At 48.6% G+C, this 17,579-nt stretch overlaps 1 protein-coding gene across 3 annotated transcripts in view; it reads left to right on the top strand.

The window, feature by feature from the left end:
- The first annotated feature begins 2,075 nt into the window (after window positions 1–2,075).
- The window catches only part of LOC148056134 (serine protease inhibitor Kazal-type 5-like), a 44,666-nt gene continuing 29,162 nt past the window's right edge, over window positions 2,076–17,579 (top strand). For all 3 annotated transcript variants that reach the window (XM_087754043.1, XM_087754044.1, XM_087754042.1), the window contains exon 1: window positions 2,076–2,213. In XM_087754043.1, coding sequence (XP_087610169.1) covers window positions 2,210–2,213 — 4 coding nt within the window. In that variant the 5' untranslated portion in view covers window positions 2,076–2,209. The remainder of the gene's footprint in view (window positions 2,214–17,579) is intronic.

A 17,579-nucleotide genomic window follows, 5' to 3' on the forward strand; every position in this document is an offset into this window, starting at 1 on the left:
CGGCACCTCTGCGTGTCCGGTATTGAAAAACAATTATTTTCAAACAAAATTGTTCTGACATCCCTCGGACTTCCAAAGGCGAGTGTGGGGCTGGCCCCACCTGCGCCCCTGATCAGACGAGGTCTGGAGGGAGCTGGGGACCAGGTTGGAGATGCCCTGCTCTCCTTCATAGCCAGCATTGCCCCCTTGCAGTGCTCTGGAGGGGTGTGATGAGTCTGTCCGGGCTCAGCGTGCCGAGGGATCGCCCCTTGCCCACCCTCCCCGGCACCAGTGGCTCTCACACAGCCCTTCCCACAGCCCCAGCACTGCCAGCGCGTGTGAGCTCGTGCCAAGTGTCGCAACATCTCCCTGTTATCACTCCGGTTCCTGGGCGCTGGGACTGCAAGAGGAGCTCTGCTTTTGCTTTAGCCCATTCTCTCTCTCGGGTTCTGAATAAGGCTGGAAAATGTGAACCACCCCAAACGAGCCTGTTGGTAAATGCCATTATTTTGAAGAGGCTTAAGAACCGTTTGCGGTTTCTAAGCTGTGATTCATGATCATCTGGGTCTGGTTTGTGATCTTTGAATGCTTTTGACTGGTGACTCTGTTGCAATTTTCCCGGGGCGATGGTGGAGCATGCTGCTTCTTGCCTCTCTCTGGACTTCAAAACATTCAAGGCCTTGACAAAAGTAAATGCTAGCCCTCTTCTGAGGGCTCAGGCAGCTTTTTGCTGTGCAGATCCCACCCTGGCCAGAGAGGAATTGCAGGCACCAACCTCAGCATGTCCCACTGGCTACCCTCCCATCCCATTTTCCATTTTGCTGGGTGGCTGCTGCAAGACCACTGCTGTGTGAGACCCACCGAGGTGGAACTCTGCAGCTCCTGGTGGCTGTTATTCTACTCGTTGGTTGGAGATATGTTCTGCCCCTCCATGGACAGGAGCCCCTGGTGAACCCATCCAGTTTTGTCCCGTATCTCACCCACAGGTGGCACAGCAGGGAGAGGATACTGATGGCCCAGCACTGGACCTGGGAGCCTCCAACTCCCACCAAACCATGCCGAGCCCCTTGCCTGGCCTGGGAGGAAATATTCAGCCAGAGATCCCTAGTTCTTTCTTGGGAATGATGTATGCACTTGTGAATTCAACAATTCATGGGACTGGTGGCTAAAAGGAGCCCCTGGCAGAGCAGGGAAGGTTTGTTACTTGAGGGGCATCTGCTAAAGGGTGCAGGTCACGTTTCCACTCCTTAGAGAAGAAGTTTAAATAAAAGATTTGATGCCTTCCCCCCGCTGCCGGAAGAAGAACAGCTGCTAAATGCTGTTAATGTTAAAAGCCCTCAATTAGGAAGAGCACTAGGGGACAACACAGGAAGCCAGAAAGCTGCTCTGTAGCTAAAATAACTACTGTGAGGCACTGTGATAACGGGGTGAGCCCGGAGGACAAACTGCCGGAGTGACACTGCCTTCCTGCCTGCAAGGATGGACCCTGTGATGGGACAGGTCAGGGACCGGAGTGGGAACATCCCAGAGTGCCGGTAGCTGGGATCGTTCCCTCTTTGGAGAGCCTCCCTGCACACTGGGGGCACATCCCCCAGCCAAGGCAAACTAAAGAGAACCTCAGCTTCAGGTCCGAATGTTCTGCTCTTCCCCGTAGGTGCTGTGAGAGAGGGATTTTTTACACAGGCATAAAAAAAAAGAGATGCTTTGACATGGTTTATTCGGACCCTGGAACTGGTGTTCAGAGGAAGATGAGCTTTCCCACGTGCAAAGTGCGGGGCTGAGGCAGGAGCAGGCTGGAAGGGAATTGGCTCCATCTGGGCCAAATTCTGATCGGGGAGGAGGAGGAGGCTTGCAGAAAGACAACCAATTTTTTTCTCCTTGGAAATTAAAAGCTCCTGGCATCACCTGCTGCTTATCTTGCTGCAGTGGCATGTAGTTTCTTTCCAGGCCTAAAGAGCACAACCCTGACTCCAATAGGGGCTTAATTGCTATTAATCCTGTTAATTAATTTGGTTCTGCGGTGCCACTTAGCGCTCTGACTGAAGGAGGGAAATAGAAAAGGAAAAAAAAATAGAAGACTGGGAAACAAGCTCAGCTAACCCAAGGCATGTGACTCCTCCTGATATTATAAATATGTGCCCCCCTGCACCTGGGGGTCTTCTCTGGAGGGATGCTGACTGGGAAGAAGCTGTTCCTGCTGCAGTTGGGCTTTGAGGGATCCACAGGCTGAATGTGTGAGTTCTTAAATTAAGATGAATTCCCTGTAATGATGATATCTGGGTAGCAGGGGATCAAGTGTACTCTCAGGGATGGCCCTGCTTCTGTAGGGCTTGATTTGAAAGCTGATGTACGATAGTATTTTTGATTTCAAACCCAAGTGTTTGGGGGGTGCAGGGCAGCAAAGTTGACTTTTGAATAGGTGGTTCCCCTCCAGGGTGGGCATCTTCCAGATGGCTCAGAGGAATGAGTTCTCCCATCAGAGCTGTGTCTGCGTCTGCCTTTCCTCATGGGCAGGCAGGTTTTTGGTGTGTGCCAGGTTTCAGAGGAGCTCTGCTGTGCTGGCACCTGCACCGGTTTCTGTACTTGCCAATAACCTCCCCAGCAAGAGAGACAGAGCGGGCTCTTTAGAAACAGGTCACTTTACTCCTTTTTGTGTTGGTAGTATTTCTGTTAGAAAAGGGTTTTGAGAAGGGGCTTTGTGGGTGATGAGCTCTATTCCCTTTTTGCAAATGGACTATATGAAATCTCTATAGTGTTTGGAGGTTTTGTTCCTTCTGGGGCACATCCAGACCCTGGCTGCAGTCTGTGGCTGGACATTACATGGTTGGGTAACAGTGGAAGGGTCTGGATGCTGTCTTCCCGATTTCTGGAGTGAGACCTGCATGTTAACTAAATCCTTGGGGATCCCTCCCATGGAGTTGGGCAGTGCAATGCTGCTGTGCTATGTGTAAGCCAACCACAGATGTATAAGGCGGTGGTTGATTTTTTTGGGGAGAGCTCCTTGGTTTTTAGCTCTTGCCCCGTGTGCGTTCCCGTGAGCTGCTGATCATAGCCGGGCTGTGGAAGAGGCAGAGTCGGGTGTGTTTGGGGGAGTGCTGCCAAATAACAGCGAGGAAAGATCTCATAGCAAAGATCATGTAAGCCTAAATCAGAGATCTGAGGTGAGTCAGAGGTTTAATTTAATTAGTTCTAAAATTAGTAGAGTGTCTGTAAGAGGAAGGCAGGGCAGGAGGAGGGAAGATTGGAGGGTAGGCTTTATAAGTGAGAATTGAGGAGTACAGGCTGGTGCTGTTTATACAGACTGATAGCAGTGTCCCATGGCCTTTAATATATTTAATAAGCATGTTTTATACACAAATTAGTGTGCACAGCTCAGTATTGCCATTCATTGTATAACTCAGGCTAGTAAATTAATTTCTGGTTTTGCTTCCACATGAGAACGATGCTCTCTTGTCTTTTGTCTTTTTTCTCTTTACAGCTTCTACAGAAAAGAATATTGCCTTTTAACATGTGCATATTATCTAGTACCTGGCACAATGGCACTAGGGCTTGTAGCGACTGCTGCAGGGTAAATAATCAGTAATAATAGTAGTTCATACGCAAAGAATGTGCCAACGCTCTTATTTCTGGAGATTTTCCCTTTAACTTGAACTTCTTTTTGTAAGCTGGTTTAAGTAGCTGACCTAGTGAATCCTTTGGCCTCTCTTTCACTTCCCAAAGACGACAAAGGTTGATGAGCTGTTGGTCAAGGAATGAAGATGTGACCTAAAGATCTTGTTGGCCAGTTAATGGAAAAACAAATCTGGCCTTGAAAATGGCTTAGGAAGTGGATTTCTGGGGGAGGGGGATTCCAGGTTCCAACCATTTTTAACTAAAAGAAGAGGAAGTTAAAGGTTTATAAGTTTGGGAGCATGATAAAGAATTCAGCCATCTATTAACAAACATCTTGTGGTGCATGTCAAGAGCCTTCCCAGTCCCTGCGGGCCCCAGAGTCCTGCTGAGCTCGGTGGCTTTGCTCTATGTTTTGATTCTGCTTTGGGCCATGCTGCAAATGCTGCCTGGAGGAGTTCATAGGGGTTTTGTGAGGATGTTGCGTCACTACAGGGTTAAGATAAACCCCACAACTGTTATTAAAGGCATTTTGGGTCCTGGGGCACGTAGTGCATTTGCAGTATCCGAATGCACATCTAATTATGGTGCATGAATATGGTGGGGTGGTCTCCCTGCTCATTCCCAAGGTGTTTCTAAGCAGCTTGGGTTCTTCTCCATGCCCAAAAAAGTGGTGAGAGGTTCAGGAAGGGAATAGATGATGGCAATGCTCAAGAAAGATATCTAAGAAAAGGCTTTTCAGTTGCAAAGGAAGACAAAAGCACACCCAGAAACTGTTCCTTGCTATATCCCAATGCAGGTACTTGTCTTTTCCTCCTCTTCTTGAAGAACAGCCTTGGCATGTGGTCCCAAATCCCATGCTACACTGTGGTCATGGCCAGATCAGGTCATGGTTATCCAGCAGCTCGATGGCTGTCCCACATTACCGCATGGAAAGGGAAAGGGGGAACGGCCCAACGAGCAGCCAAGAATATTATACAGAATTACTGCTGCTTTTGGATTCTGACTAGCAAGTGAGGTAGTTGTGTGGGTGGGCTGGGAGGGCGCCTGGGGGCCCCGGTGGGAGGGATGGGACGGGGACCGCGTGTCAGCAGGTGGCACTGTCTGCTGTGAGCTGGACCCATGCTCTCCCTGCACCTTGGGGTGCTCCTGGGGGAGCTGCAGCTCTGCGTCCCCTCCCTGGGGCCCGTTTGTAACCAAGTTGTAGGTGCAGATGTGACACCCTCTGCGTAGGTGGGCAAATCTGGCTTTTTAAGGTGCTACTGTGACTTAAGGTCTGTGCTCGGCAATAAATTTAAGGCATGTTATGTACTGTTTTAAGGAGGTATTCAGAGTGATCCTTGATGCTAAGAAAAGCCTTCCCTTGGGATAGTATTGTATCTGTAATAGAAGTAAGGCTTCTACCCCCGCTGCCTCTAATAACTGCAGTTAGAGAATTGCATTTCATCTGCCTGCAATTCTCCTGCTGCTTCAGCAAGGCGCTGAACTGATTTCAGCTCTTCCCAGTATTGATCTGACATTGCAGAGTGTTGTTTAAAGGTTGCCCCTCTCCATCTGAAAGGCTTTGGGATCCCTACATCTTCACAGGGTTTAGTGAGCAATTTGGGACCTCAGGATGAATGGTAACGGATGATCGTCAGCGGTTAGTGCTGAGCCACAGCCACTGGAAATAACGAGAAAAATGAACCAGTGCTTCCTTGTAAACCCTACAATTGTGGGTTCTCCCTGCCACCGGAGCAGCCGTGGAGGAGCAGGAGTCCTGCTGCGGGTCAGTGGTGTTGCAAAAGCAGAGAGACTTTCACTTGCGTGCTCCGAGAAACCCTGGGGACAGAAATTGCTGCTGAAGTGAAGATGAGCTGGGAGCAACCTCCCAGCCCTACCTGGTCCGTCACGGGAAGAGCAGGAGTGCTCCAGTGGCTCAGGCGGTCCCTTGTCCTGGGCAAGTAGTTTCATCCATGAAAAGATTATAATAAATGCAGCTATCGCTGACGGTGGGGTCTGGTGTGCACCCTGCTTTCCCTCTCCACAGCCCCCTGTCCCTCGGGGCTGTTAGGGACTGGGGTGTTTCCTTCCCTCCTTCTGAGCACCCCTGGATCCCCTTGCATGGGAGCTCTCCCCGCCTGCCTGCTGGGTGAGGGAGGAGTGGAGCCCACATCTGCAACAAAGAAATAGTCATTTCAGGTGGCAAAATACATTTTTTTTGGCTGGTTACACCTTGGAGGTATATGACGGACCTGGTGAACGTGGGTGCTGTGCTGCTTGCTGGCAGTGTCTGAGTGAGTCCTGACTGATGTAAAGGATGGCTGAGGGGGAGCATCGCTTCTGGTGATGTGTCCCACCCTGAGTGAGCTGCCACCATGCTGGTGTGACATGTGCTGGCTTCCTGTGGTCTCCCAGTTGAAGACCAGCTCCCTTTCCAGATCCCTGCCCTTCCTAATGCCTCAGAGGGTTGTGGGGGTCCCTAAACCAAGCTCTGCCCCAGCTGGAGAAAATAAGTGTGATTTCAAGTGCAGAATTGAGCTAGGGTATTCTGCCTCAGTTTTTAGCAAAAGCTAAGCACTGCCAGTAGCTCATGTTGTGTTTTGGCTGTCTGTCTAGCTTCAGTCGTGTTGAAGTTTGTCCCCGTACTTTGGTACTGTCCCCACTGGCCTCTGCTTTTTATTGCAAGATGTAGGACCTTTTATGGGCCTGTTAAAAACGCTTAGTGTGTGTGTGTGCGTGCACGCGCGCGCGCCCCTGGTGCTCCAGCTGGTCCTGGTTGCTGTGTGTCGGTGGCCTGCTCTGTTTTGCCCGTCTTGGATAATTTTCCTTCCCGATCATTGACTGATGATGAACAGAAAGCGCTCAAGAAGCCAACTTATGTGGGGCACGGAGGAAAACAAAGGTGCTCGGTGACAGCTCTGCTTAGGTGGCTGTGGCTGTTTCTGCGGCGTTTCTGCTCTCCGAGGTGTACTGCCTGTGTTCCTCCGATGGCCCCAGCCTGGGGCTGGGAGTCAAGTGCAGTCAGCTGGGAGTCAGCTTAGGGATGGCCTTGGGAGAGGCACTGAACTCTCTCCTTCTCACTGATGGGGAAATGGATAAAAATAAAGATGCTCACCTCCCTCTGAGGGTGGTGAGAGGATTAATTGGTTAATGCTTGCAAAGTGCTTTGAAGTTGAAATAGGGCAGATGAGTGCTAACCCCAGTTGCAAAAGCTAGATGTGTCATGTGGAGGTAAAGGCTGTGCTGAGGAGGCACCGTGAGCCTTAAACCTCTGTTTAAACCTCAGATGTCAGGTGCCTCATGGGTTGACCTGTGCTCAGAGGCAGTCAAACACAGGGATGAGATGGAATGGCAATTGCAACACCGAGACCTTTCCCTCCCCATTAAGTCCTGGGCCAGCCTGCACCCCTGCTCGCAAGGACAGGCTGTCATGCTGCAGTCCCAGTGGCAAGGTGCAGGCCAGCTCTTGCTGTAGTGGTGGTAATGCCGCATCCTCCGCATCCTTGGGACAGAGCTGTGTGGGCAAGGAGGGCCCGCACGTTTTGTGAGGAGTGAAATCTGGTTCCGGGTTCAGCGTAGGGGAAATCAGAGCTAGAGTGGGGTTGAGCAACGCAGGCTCCCTCCCGGGGAGGAGCGTGAGAACTAGTGCACCCAACTGAAGAATGTGTTTGGTGACCTGGGTATAAGCCACGGTGGGTGGGGGTGGTGGTACTGGAGCTGTGTTTAGTCTGGGTGTGTGTGTCCACCCACTGGTGGTTGCTCAACAGGCTGAAGAAGGAGGCAATGTTTGCTTGGCTGCTTGTGGTGCTGGGCGCCTGCTGGGGGGCTGAGCCCGGTGGAGAGCCCTGGACACAATGGGATGTTGTGTTCCCAGGGAAAGGGGAGCTGCCGTGGGGTGGTTGATGCTCTGGGTTTGGGGCAGAGAGCTCCTGAGGTCTGTGTTGGTCCTTAGGACAAGCCCTCTGCGTGCCATGCATTTTGCTGCCTTGTCATGAGCTGCAGGGCATCCACACTGGAAGAAGAGAGGGTCAAAAACCATTTTCTCTCTTCCTGAAGTAGTGGACAGGGCAAGACTTTGTCCTGCAGGATGAGGAGCAGTCACAGAAGCCAACAGCAGAGCTGGCTGTCACACCCAGCACTGTCCTGAATGAGACCAGACTTGAAACTTTCCTTCTGGAAGGACAGAACACGTGGAGGTAGATCAGCATTTATCTGCTACCTCTTGTGGACCTGGTTGTCTAGCTCCCACGGCACAAAGTTGCTGGTGGACTGCTGGATGTAGGACAGTGCAAGTCTGGCCTCTGTCATCCCGTTTTTCCAAGGTTCATGGTCTGTAGCAAGCATACCACCTCCACAGTGCTTCTGTTTTTGTCCCTCTCGTGATGCAGGGAGAATTGGAGATGGCGCTGGCCTCTGGGGAAGGAAGGTTTGGGTAGCAAATGTGGAACCAGGCTGGAGCAGTGACCTGTGTGAGCCTGGTTTAAAACCACCAGCAGGAGCTGCTCAGAGCTGTGCCTGGCTGCTGGGTGGGTTGGTCGCTTGTGTGCATCTACGCTGGTTTTAGCAAGGGCAGAAGTGTTTGTCTTGGACAAGCTTGGTCTTAGTGCATGGGATTCCCCTTCTCTGTACCTCATGGGATTGGCTTTCTAAGGTCAAGAGCCAGCATGTGGGGCAGGGCTGGTACTGGGATGGGTGAATTTGTGGACCTCCAATGGGCATTTGGGACAAAGCAAGGGAAGACCAGACCTAGAATCCCCTGGCCAAGAGCTGAGCTGCAGCCCTGCAGTAGTTGGCAGTACCCGGGCAGCCAGACCCTCCTGGAGCAGGCTGGGCTTTGGCAAGCAGATCAAAGGGTTTGAGTGGGAGAAGATACGCAGCCTCCCAGGGAGGAGCAGCCTGTCGGAGAAGGCTGGGGTGGCAAGGTGGAGTCTGGAGGAGGGTGCAGGTGTCTTTCACTTTCATTGGCTTCTCCTGCAAACATGGGACTGTGAGCCAAGAGTCAGCCTTGCAGACAGCACCCTGGTCCTTGCAGGGAGCCTGCTGCGGTCCCTGCTCCTGCCCTGCAAGGCAGGTGGGACTGCTCTGCCTGCACCCGCTCCTCGGCACAGGTTGCGTGTGCTGCTTGGTGGTTACCTGTGGCTGCTCTGCACCACGCCTTTCCCCTGGGAAGGATCACACTGCTGTTTCAGCCTGTCATCCAAATGCCTCCAAGTGGGGAAGAGCCTGGGGATCTGTTTTACAAGGGTCAAACAGATGTAAATAGCTTTTCTACAAAGATTTCTGCTCCACTTCCCCCATCCCGAATGCTATAGCAGCCCCTGAGGAGGTTTCTTTTTGCTTCCTTTACTGTACCCTGCTGAGGGCTCAGCCCACACAGCCAGTTTTGGGCTCTCCAAGGTTTCTTGAAGAAACCAGCCAAATGTTTGTTTTATGGACACCCTCATAACGCATATGGGTTTTTCCAAGGAACAGCCGAGGGGGGGGGGGGGGAAACTATGAGAAACTCTTCATCTGGGTTGACTCATGCTTGTTGCTTCAGATGGATTTATTATTCATCATGTACCCATTACTGCCTGGGGCCTGTTTAGCTCCATGCTCAAAGTTTATTTTTTGCTTAAACCACATCACTGCAGTGCTGCTGAGTGCTTGTTTGCTGTTGCCATAAGTGCCTTCACTCCAAAGCTCTGGGATGAAGCAGGAGATAACTGAATTCTTCCTCCTTTTCTGTAGAAAATAGTTTTGTTCCTGGACAGCCTGAGCCCACCCAGCCAGAGGAACCCTTCCTCCCAGCAGGAAAGCTGTAGTGCTAAGTTAAATGGCATGCAAATATGGTGGTCTCATTTGTGGGTTTTTGTAACTACTGCTGCAAGCAAAGGGTAAGAGGAGGAGGTTAAAGTTTTGCCTGCGAGTTCTCTTCTCCTGATCACCAGTTGGATGGAGGATAATTAAAAGAGCAAAACGAATTGTGTTTGAAAGTGAGGATTTCCCATGGAGTGACACCTCTGCTTTCCAGTGCTGTTGTCTTCTGTGAATAAGTGTGCTCACCTGCGTGGGCACTGCATGCTCCTGCTGTAAGCCAGAGAGCCATCTTCTCTGGAGGTCGGTGGTGCCAGGGACAGCAATGCTGTCCAAGGATATGCTGCTCTGAAACTGGCAATCCCACTATGCCTACATGGAGAAAATCACCAGAACCACTTCTTGAGCTTTATTTTTTGTTTCAGCAGGTCCTGTAGAAGCAAAATTCAGTGGTCATGTGCTAGGCCTGGAGGAGGTGGACCTGCAGAGATGATGCTCTTAGAGAGGGAGGGTGGGCGGGCAGGGGGAGAAAGGAGTTAAGGGCTCCTGGGAAGCAGTGACATCTGGTCTGCTATTGTGCACCTGAACTATTAGAATTACACTTTTTGGGCTGGGAACTCTGTCACCAAAAGCTTCTTGTTACAGAAATCATGCCCAGTGAAGAGGGATGAGACAGTCTCTGCTGCAGCAGGGTGAAATAGCTGTGCAATGTAAGTTCTCCCTCCCCTCCCAAACCTCAGTGCTGTTATTGTGGACCTCAGCAGCAGCTGAGTGTGAGTCTGGGGAGATGATGAGGGACAGTGGAATGAACCCCAGGCTCAGTTCCAGGGAAGGTGAAGAGTGTCGTACCCTAACCACGGACTCGTTTGACGGCCAGTGGCAAATCTCTGCTTTCTCCATAGCCCAGCTGATAAACAACAGACACTACCCCCAGGACAGCCTCTTCAGGCTATTGGAAAAATGATTTGGTTGGTGTAAAGCCCCTAGGAGGTGATGGCCAGTTGCATAAATGGCTGGTCTTTTTTGCCCTAATGGAAGGGCAGCACCTGGGGCTCTGGGTGCAACTAGGTGGAAAGCTGATCAAATAACACCTCCCCAAGCAGCTGTTTTTGTGGGAGAGAGCTTAATTCAAAGGCAAGTCCTAAAAGAGAAGGCAGGGGAGTAAGGCAGTGACAAAACCATGCTTTGGAAAGTGTGAGATCCTGGGCTAGGACAGAGCAGTCTGCTGACAAATGACAGGTTGCTTATTTTCTTGCCACTAAAATCCTTGTATCCCCTGCTGGCTGAGTGTGCCCTGTTGTCTACAACACAAATGACCCAGTTTGAAAGGACTACTTAAATCTTTGAGCTATGCTGATGAAACAGAACATAAAAAAAAATCTCAGACTGTGCAAAGCATCTTTTCGCTTAAATTCACTTAATTTGTGAAGTGCTGAGGCTAGAAGTAAAAAATGAAACTCATGATGGAGAAGTCAAGTTCATGGATGTCCTGAAGTTATTTAAACATCTTGAGAGTTGTTTTTTATTCAGGGCAGGGACTTTTCCACATCTCTTTGGTTTCCTCTTTGTTTTTGATGCTTTTGAGTGCTGTCTTTACTCTTGCTTATTAATCCTGTTTGCTGCAGTGGTGCCACAGGGAGCCACTGCTGCTGGCATGATGAGCTTCCAGTCTAATTTGAAACAAGATGTAACAAGGGAACACAACCTGGACTGGGAGGCAGAGGGTGAATGAGATCCGAGGTTTGATAACCTGCATGTTGCACAATGTGGTGTGTTTGAGCGCCTTGTTTGCAAACCTTGGGTCCCTTTTTGTAACTTTTAGGGAACAATATTAACTGAAGGTCAAGATCAATATGTGAAGCATAACAGTGTTGGTTCCAACTGGCCCTGAACGATTCACTTCCCTGTATTTTTGGAGATGGGGAAACTCAGTAAAGGTGTTTTTTTTTTTTAGACCTGGTGCACAAAGGGTTCAGTGGTGATGCTGGTGGGAGAAGTTACCAAAAGGAACTTCAAAGATGGCTAGTGCTGTTGAAGCAGTAACGCAATATGATGCAAAACTGAACAAGAGCAGCCAAAGCAGGGGGCTGCAGCTCTGGGGAAATTTAAAGGTGAGAAGGGCAATGCACTGGTTTTAATGGGAACATGGGGAGTTATTAAAGGAAAGATGAGGGATAAGCAAGGATAGAGCTCATCAGATGCTTTTAAAATGTAGGACGTGGGAAAACTGGGGGAAATGTGTTGGCATGCATCCCAGGCTGCACTGATTTATTTTTAAACAAGGAATCTATCATTATGAGATGTAAAGGCTTACAGCAGCTGTTCTCTGTGCAGGGATGTGAAAGTCCTTGGGCATCCTGGGAGTGAAGTGAAAGTGGATCTTCTCTCTCACTCTTCCTTATTCCTCCACAGTAAAACTTAATCAGCCCCTCTCTGCCAAAGGTGAAGTGCAAAATATTTCCCCTTGAGTTATTCCTTTTGCGATTAGCTTCCCTCTGCCCTTGCAACTTGTCCTGGTTCAAAATATCTGCAATTACCCTGGTACTGGGGATTTAGGTAGGGTGTTGTGACTCGTGAAGTTTGACTTCATCGGTTGAAGACAGCCAGCCAAAAGGACCTTGTTAGCTTGACCCATGTTTATCTGGAAGCATGGGTGGCTTTAGGAGCTGTGTTGCCCTTTTACAAGGGTTTCTTTGCGCTCCTTGCTTCAATTCATAAAGCTACTAAAGGTAGAATTGAAATCACAGAAGGAAGAGTAAAGGATCCCTTGTGGGGAAGAAACTGCCCAAATCTCCTTGTGGAGACCTGGCATGTGGAGATCTGATGGGCTTTGGGATCAGATCTGTGTATCTCTTTCCAACCTTGGCCACAAGACTGCGGCTGGAGCTCAGATAAAAGCCAAGTGCATGGTTGTTGGTTGGCTGCAGAGAGAAGGTGCTCTGCAGGGAGAAGAGACCCTGTCGCTGGCTCTGCTCTGGCTCCTGAGAGCCAGTCCATCGGCGGCTCGCACGGATGTCAGGCTTCAGCCCTCCCAGGCACCAGGCGAAGGGATTATTTCTACCACACATAAAAAGATTGCAGGGTTTGGCATCTGCTTTGAGGTTCTTGCTGCCAGGCTTAGTAAAGAGGCTCAAACCAGGGAAGTAAATCTGCTGCACCTCTTATCAAAAATAATGGATAGTAGGCTTCAAAGGAAGAGGAAAATCTTTGTTTTGTAGCCTACTTATGTGTCTGGTCTGACTGATTCTCAACCTTGTGTCTTTGCACTGGTGTAACAGTCAGTGGGAAAATAAATAGAAACTGATATGTCTAGGAATAGATCTGGCGAGTGGGTGGGACGCCTCCGATGCTGGGGAGGCTCTTCAAAAGAGAGGAAACGTCGTCTCCACCTGGGTTGCTGCTGCGGGCTGCCGAGGGGCAGGGCTGCGGCTCTCCAGGATTGCACGCGGCTGCCCGAGGGGGATTTTTATGGCGTAATCGTGGTAATTAGCAAGCACAAGTTTTTCCACGTACCAAACATTGTCAAGGGCAGTAATTCAGCCCCGTGCTTGTTATTGTAGTGAGTATTGGGCAGGAGTGTCCTGGGAATTTGTCACATCCCAAGGGGGGGGGAGCCCATCAAAGTGTCCTCGACTTGCTGATGTTGGCTTGCCACCCTGAAACAAAGGGCTGATGAAATAGCATTAGCCAAGCTGGTCGCTAATGAGGGCAAAAGAACATCTGGAGCCAGGATTTGTTTATAGCTCTTTGTTTTGTCATTGTTAGGGAGACAGAAGAGGAAGTGTCACTCAAAATATAAATCATGATATCCAGACAAAGGACTGACATCTGGGTGTGATTTTGGTTTTCATGTACCGGGAATCTCCTGAGGTTTAAAGCCCAAAATTTTAGCCCAAAATGTTGGCAATCCATCCCGTTTTCAGAAGGTTTAGTGTCACTTCAGGACAGGAACAAAGAGGCAGACCAGATGTCTAGACCAGAACTGGCATGTGCTGAGACTTGAGATTGTCCACATCAACTCTGAAAGCTAGCACCAGCTCGGGATAACTCCTGTACCCGGGTGCTGCGTCTGACCATGGCTGTGGATGCTGAGGGGAATAAACAGGGCAGGCACGAAGTAATTCTTCCTGTGATAAAGCTTCATGTGGCTTAGGGACTTGCCAGCCAGAGGCTGCATCTCCATCATCATGTTTAATAGCCACTGATGGACCAGTCCGTGAATGTGTTTAATTGACTTTTGACTCCCTTGATGTGTTTGGCATCCACAACATCCTGGGGCAATGAGTTCCACAATGCAATTGGATTGTATGGGGAGGGGAAAAAAAAACCCCAAACTTCCTTTTGTTTGTTTAAACCTTCTATAGTATAATTTATTTAGTATCCCTTAATTCTAGTGCTATGAGTAATCCTGAACAACATCTACTGTTCATTTTCTCTGCGTCACTCCTGATTTTGTGGACTCTGTCATAACCGTAGCCCCCTCTGTAGCCTGTTTTCCACCACAGAAGTTCCTGTGAGTTTAGACAAAAGCCTTTCCTATTTCTGTTCCTCTCTGTGGCCAGGAGGGGGGCTCTCTGTGCCCTGTCTAGCTCCCTACATCCCTGGTGTGATGATGATGAGGAAGGCTGCGGTGCCACAACTGTGCAGAATGATGCATCTGGGCAGACCCAGCAGCTGTAGAGCAGCGTCATAATTTGTTTTATCCTCTTTCCGTTTCTTAACAGTTCCTATCAGGTGCTGAACCTTTCTGATTGCTGCTCCACAATGAGGTGACATTTATTTGTGACCTTACCCACAATGTCTCCATAATACACCCCCGACAGTGACTGCTAATGTAGAGCTGTAATATGCAGGTATAGTATAGCTAGCTTTTTCCTGTCTACATTTTTCAATACTGGAATTTGTCTGCCACTTTCTTGTCCAGCCACTGTGTCATGAGTGACTTATGCTTTTCTCTCAGTTGACTTGAAGCTTTGAACTCTTCTGAATCATTCCATTTGTCCCTTTGCTAATCCCCTTTTCAGAGTAATTTATAAAAAGCTGAGCTGCAGAGATTCCTGTTGAGTCTCATGTCTGCTGGGAGAGCTGACCTTGTATTACTGTTCTCATTTTTAACCATTTTTAACTCAAAAGAAGCTTCTACTTTACTTTATGGTGCCTCACTTTCTTCATAAGCTTTTAGAGGAGGGATCTTGAAATTGGTTCATTGTAAAAACAGTTCATTGTCTCAAGCAGTGCCGTTGCTTGCCCACACTTGGGGGAACTTCAGTGGATTGATGAGACAGGACTTGCCTCCCCAAAACCTGCGATGAATCTTCCCCAGTCTGTTTATATGAGCTTTCCTCCCTTTCCCCCAAAAGCTCAGTGCAGAGCTTGAGCTGGGTGATTGCAAGTTCAAGCTCTGTCACTGCTGCTGGGGGCTTTAGTCCCTGACTGTAGCTCTGTGTTAGCTGGATTTATCAGTTTATTGTGAATAAGAGTTAATTTAGCTTTTCTGCTATGGTGTTATCTTCCTTGGAGGCTGCCTTAGCCCTGTGATCATGGACTCTCCAATGTGTTTTATTATTAGTGCTTGCGACTTGGAAAATTCTGCTCGGAATCTTTGGTGTATTTTGGCACAATTGCAGATTTTATGCTTTAGACTTTTTTACACTTTCATTATTTGGACAGTGCTTCCACTTAGAAAGCTTCATTTTACTGTTAATTGTACCACTTTGTTAAGCCTGCTAGCTTTTATTCTAAATTTTTTCCCTTAACAGATGCATGTTTACTCTAACGATGTCTTCAAATGATCTTCCCACCTCCTGGGTGTGTTTTTCCTTACTGGCTTTTCCTTTTTAATTTTCTTTGAACAAGCGTTCGTGTTTTTAGGCAGCTTCCTCTAAGCGTGCAATAGCAGGTTTGCAGCACTACTTCAAGAGTCAGTTTTAAGGTGCAAAAAGCCACTGGCAATACTCTTGAAATCAAACCCAGCAGTTCCTGGGTGCTGCTCAGGACGTGCTGAAGAAGAGGCGCTCTGCTTCAAAGGTCACTAATGGCTGCAGGAGGGAGCAGTAACTGCCTGTCTTAAATACAGACATCTTTCCCTCCTGACAGTTACCCTGTCTCTGCAGGGAGATGGACATCTTCTGTTGTTTGTGCTTGTATCCTCTTACATCCATCACAGCCTCGCTTGCCACCCTTAAGGTTTTGCAGTTATTGCTCTGTTCTGGATGGGTGAATGATGGAGTAACTCTGATACTATGATGTCTAGGCATGGTACTGCAGTCCTAGGGACTCTGTGGCACTTGTTGATACAGTTAACTTGGTTGTGCCCTTTGATAAACTCTCCTTAACGTATGCCTTAATGCCCAGCTCCTTAATGCTCAGCTCCTCCACCTGCACAGCCTACTCTCATTCCTGTATAATTTGTACCTGCTCATTACCATGTCCTGCTGCTTGTGTTCCCTCCACCAGATTTCTGAAGTGTTGGTTATGTTAGTAGCCCCATCTGAAACCAGGGCACTGCTGCTCACTCACCTTGCTTTTTAGACCCTTGGTGCTTGGATAGAAATGCATCCATGGTGTCCTGTTCTGGTCTCTCTCTCTCTGCAGGCCTGAGATGAATGTCTGCTGGGGCTGCAGTCTGCTGTTTTCTTCTTGACTGTTTTTGGCTTCTCTCCTATCCTTTTATTCAAGGAGACAAAATTTTCATGACTTCTCCACTGGAGACTGCATTTTCCCAAACCACATGTCTTGTCAAACTGTTGGCTCTCCCACGATATTTAGTTTAAAAGACCTTATTTATGTGCCAGTAGCCTTGATCGATTTTCATTTGGACTTAGTACTTGGATCTTTACTGTATAGGCTCTACCTATTCGAGCCTGTCTTCAAGGTACTATATTCTGAACCTTGGAATGACTCTAGATTTCGTTACAGGGCACTGGGGGGAGCATTTCTGAGCATGTTACTGAGTTGGTCCTGGCCTTTAGCCTGCTAGCTACTAGCTAAATCTTGTCTTCAAGATTGTTCTCTCCATCCTGCATTGGTGGTGACCATGTGGACCACACTGTGAGTTCTTCCCCAGTTCAGAGTAGGGGGCAGTCCAGATGTGAGACCACCCTGTTAGCATCCAGCAGGCAATTGATGTTCTGCTCCTCAGTCGTCTGTTTCCATTGCACTGACCTTTTTCATCCTATTGACAGAATTCCCTGTTTTTGGAGGGATATCCTTAGTATGAAAGAATACACCTCCCTCCTCAGACAGTTTTTTGGAGCTGCTGGTCTGCATGAGCGCTCCATGGTGTTCTTGAATGTGTCACTGCTATCTCTCTGGTCCCAGCAGCCCTCCAGTTTGGCTGTTCTTGCTACAGGACTTGGCACTTTGTCTTTGGGCACCCTTCACAATGTGCAGACCTGAGCGATCTGCCCATGATCAGCCCTAACACGTGTGCGCAAAGCTGTTCTGCTGTGTACGTGCAATGAGTCTAACGCGGCTCAGATCCTCAGTGTGGATCCTCTGCTCGGGCCTTGCGATCCCATTAATATAGCCTGAATGGGGTGATCATCTGAAAAGGGTCTTCAGACATCCGCTAAACAGGGATAGAGCAGGTAAATTATTCCCTTGAACAGTACCAAAATTGGGTGTAAGTACTTAGACTTCTTTTTGTAGGATTTTTGCACCTTTTCAAGGCTGTTGCTTTTTGAGAGGTCCTACAAATATCCAGCAAGAAGCTACAGGGATATCTTCTATTCCTGAGCAAAACTTAACTGTCCTGTTGCTCAGAGGCAAGGTGAATTCATGTCCTGCTCCCGCGTAATTCAAAACCTGTGACGTTCTCACCACAAATTCAGGATCCCTTGTGTAGAATGTGCTGTGAATTCTGGGCAATTCCACTAAATCACATAGTCCAAGCATCCCACGCAAGCCTGAAACACAACGCTGTGCAATGCAAGTGTTCATTTTGAATGTGTCTGGGATGTTGCAGTGACTTGCAGTCATTGTTGCAGTGATTTGCATCATTTAGAAGTGAGATATTTTGATTTTGGGAGATATGGAGTATAGAAAAGCTCAAGAATGAAGCAAAACATTTTATTTGGCCTGAAAATTTTTAACTCCCCTCAACTGTTGGGGTCTTTGGGCTTTTTTTTGCTGGAATTGATAATGAACAGAAAGTGGGTACTAGCACCATTATAATCATGGTGCAGTGTATACGTGTTCAGTTAGGAGAAAAT

The sequence above is a fragment of the Nipponia nippon genome, unplaced genomic scaffold (assembly GCF_047370975.1).
Source record: "Nipponia nippon isolate SJK-2023a ecotype South Korea unplaced genomic scaffold, ASM4737097v1 scaffold_17, whole genome shotgun sequence".
In the NCBI taxonomy this organism is placed as follows: domain Eukaryota; kingdom Metazoa; phylum Chordata; class Aves; order Pelecaniformes; family Threskiornithidae; genus Nipponia; species Nipponia nippon.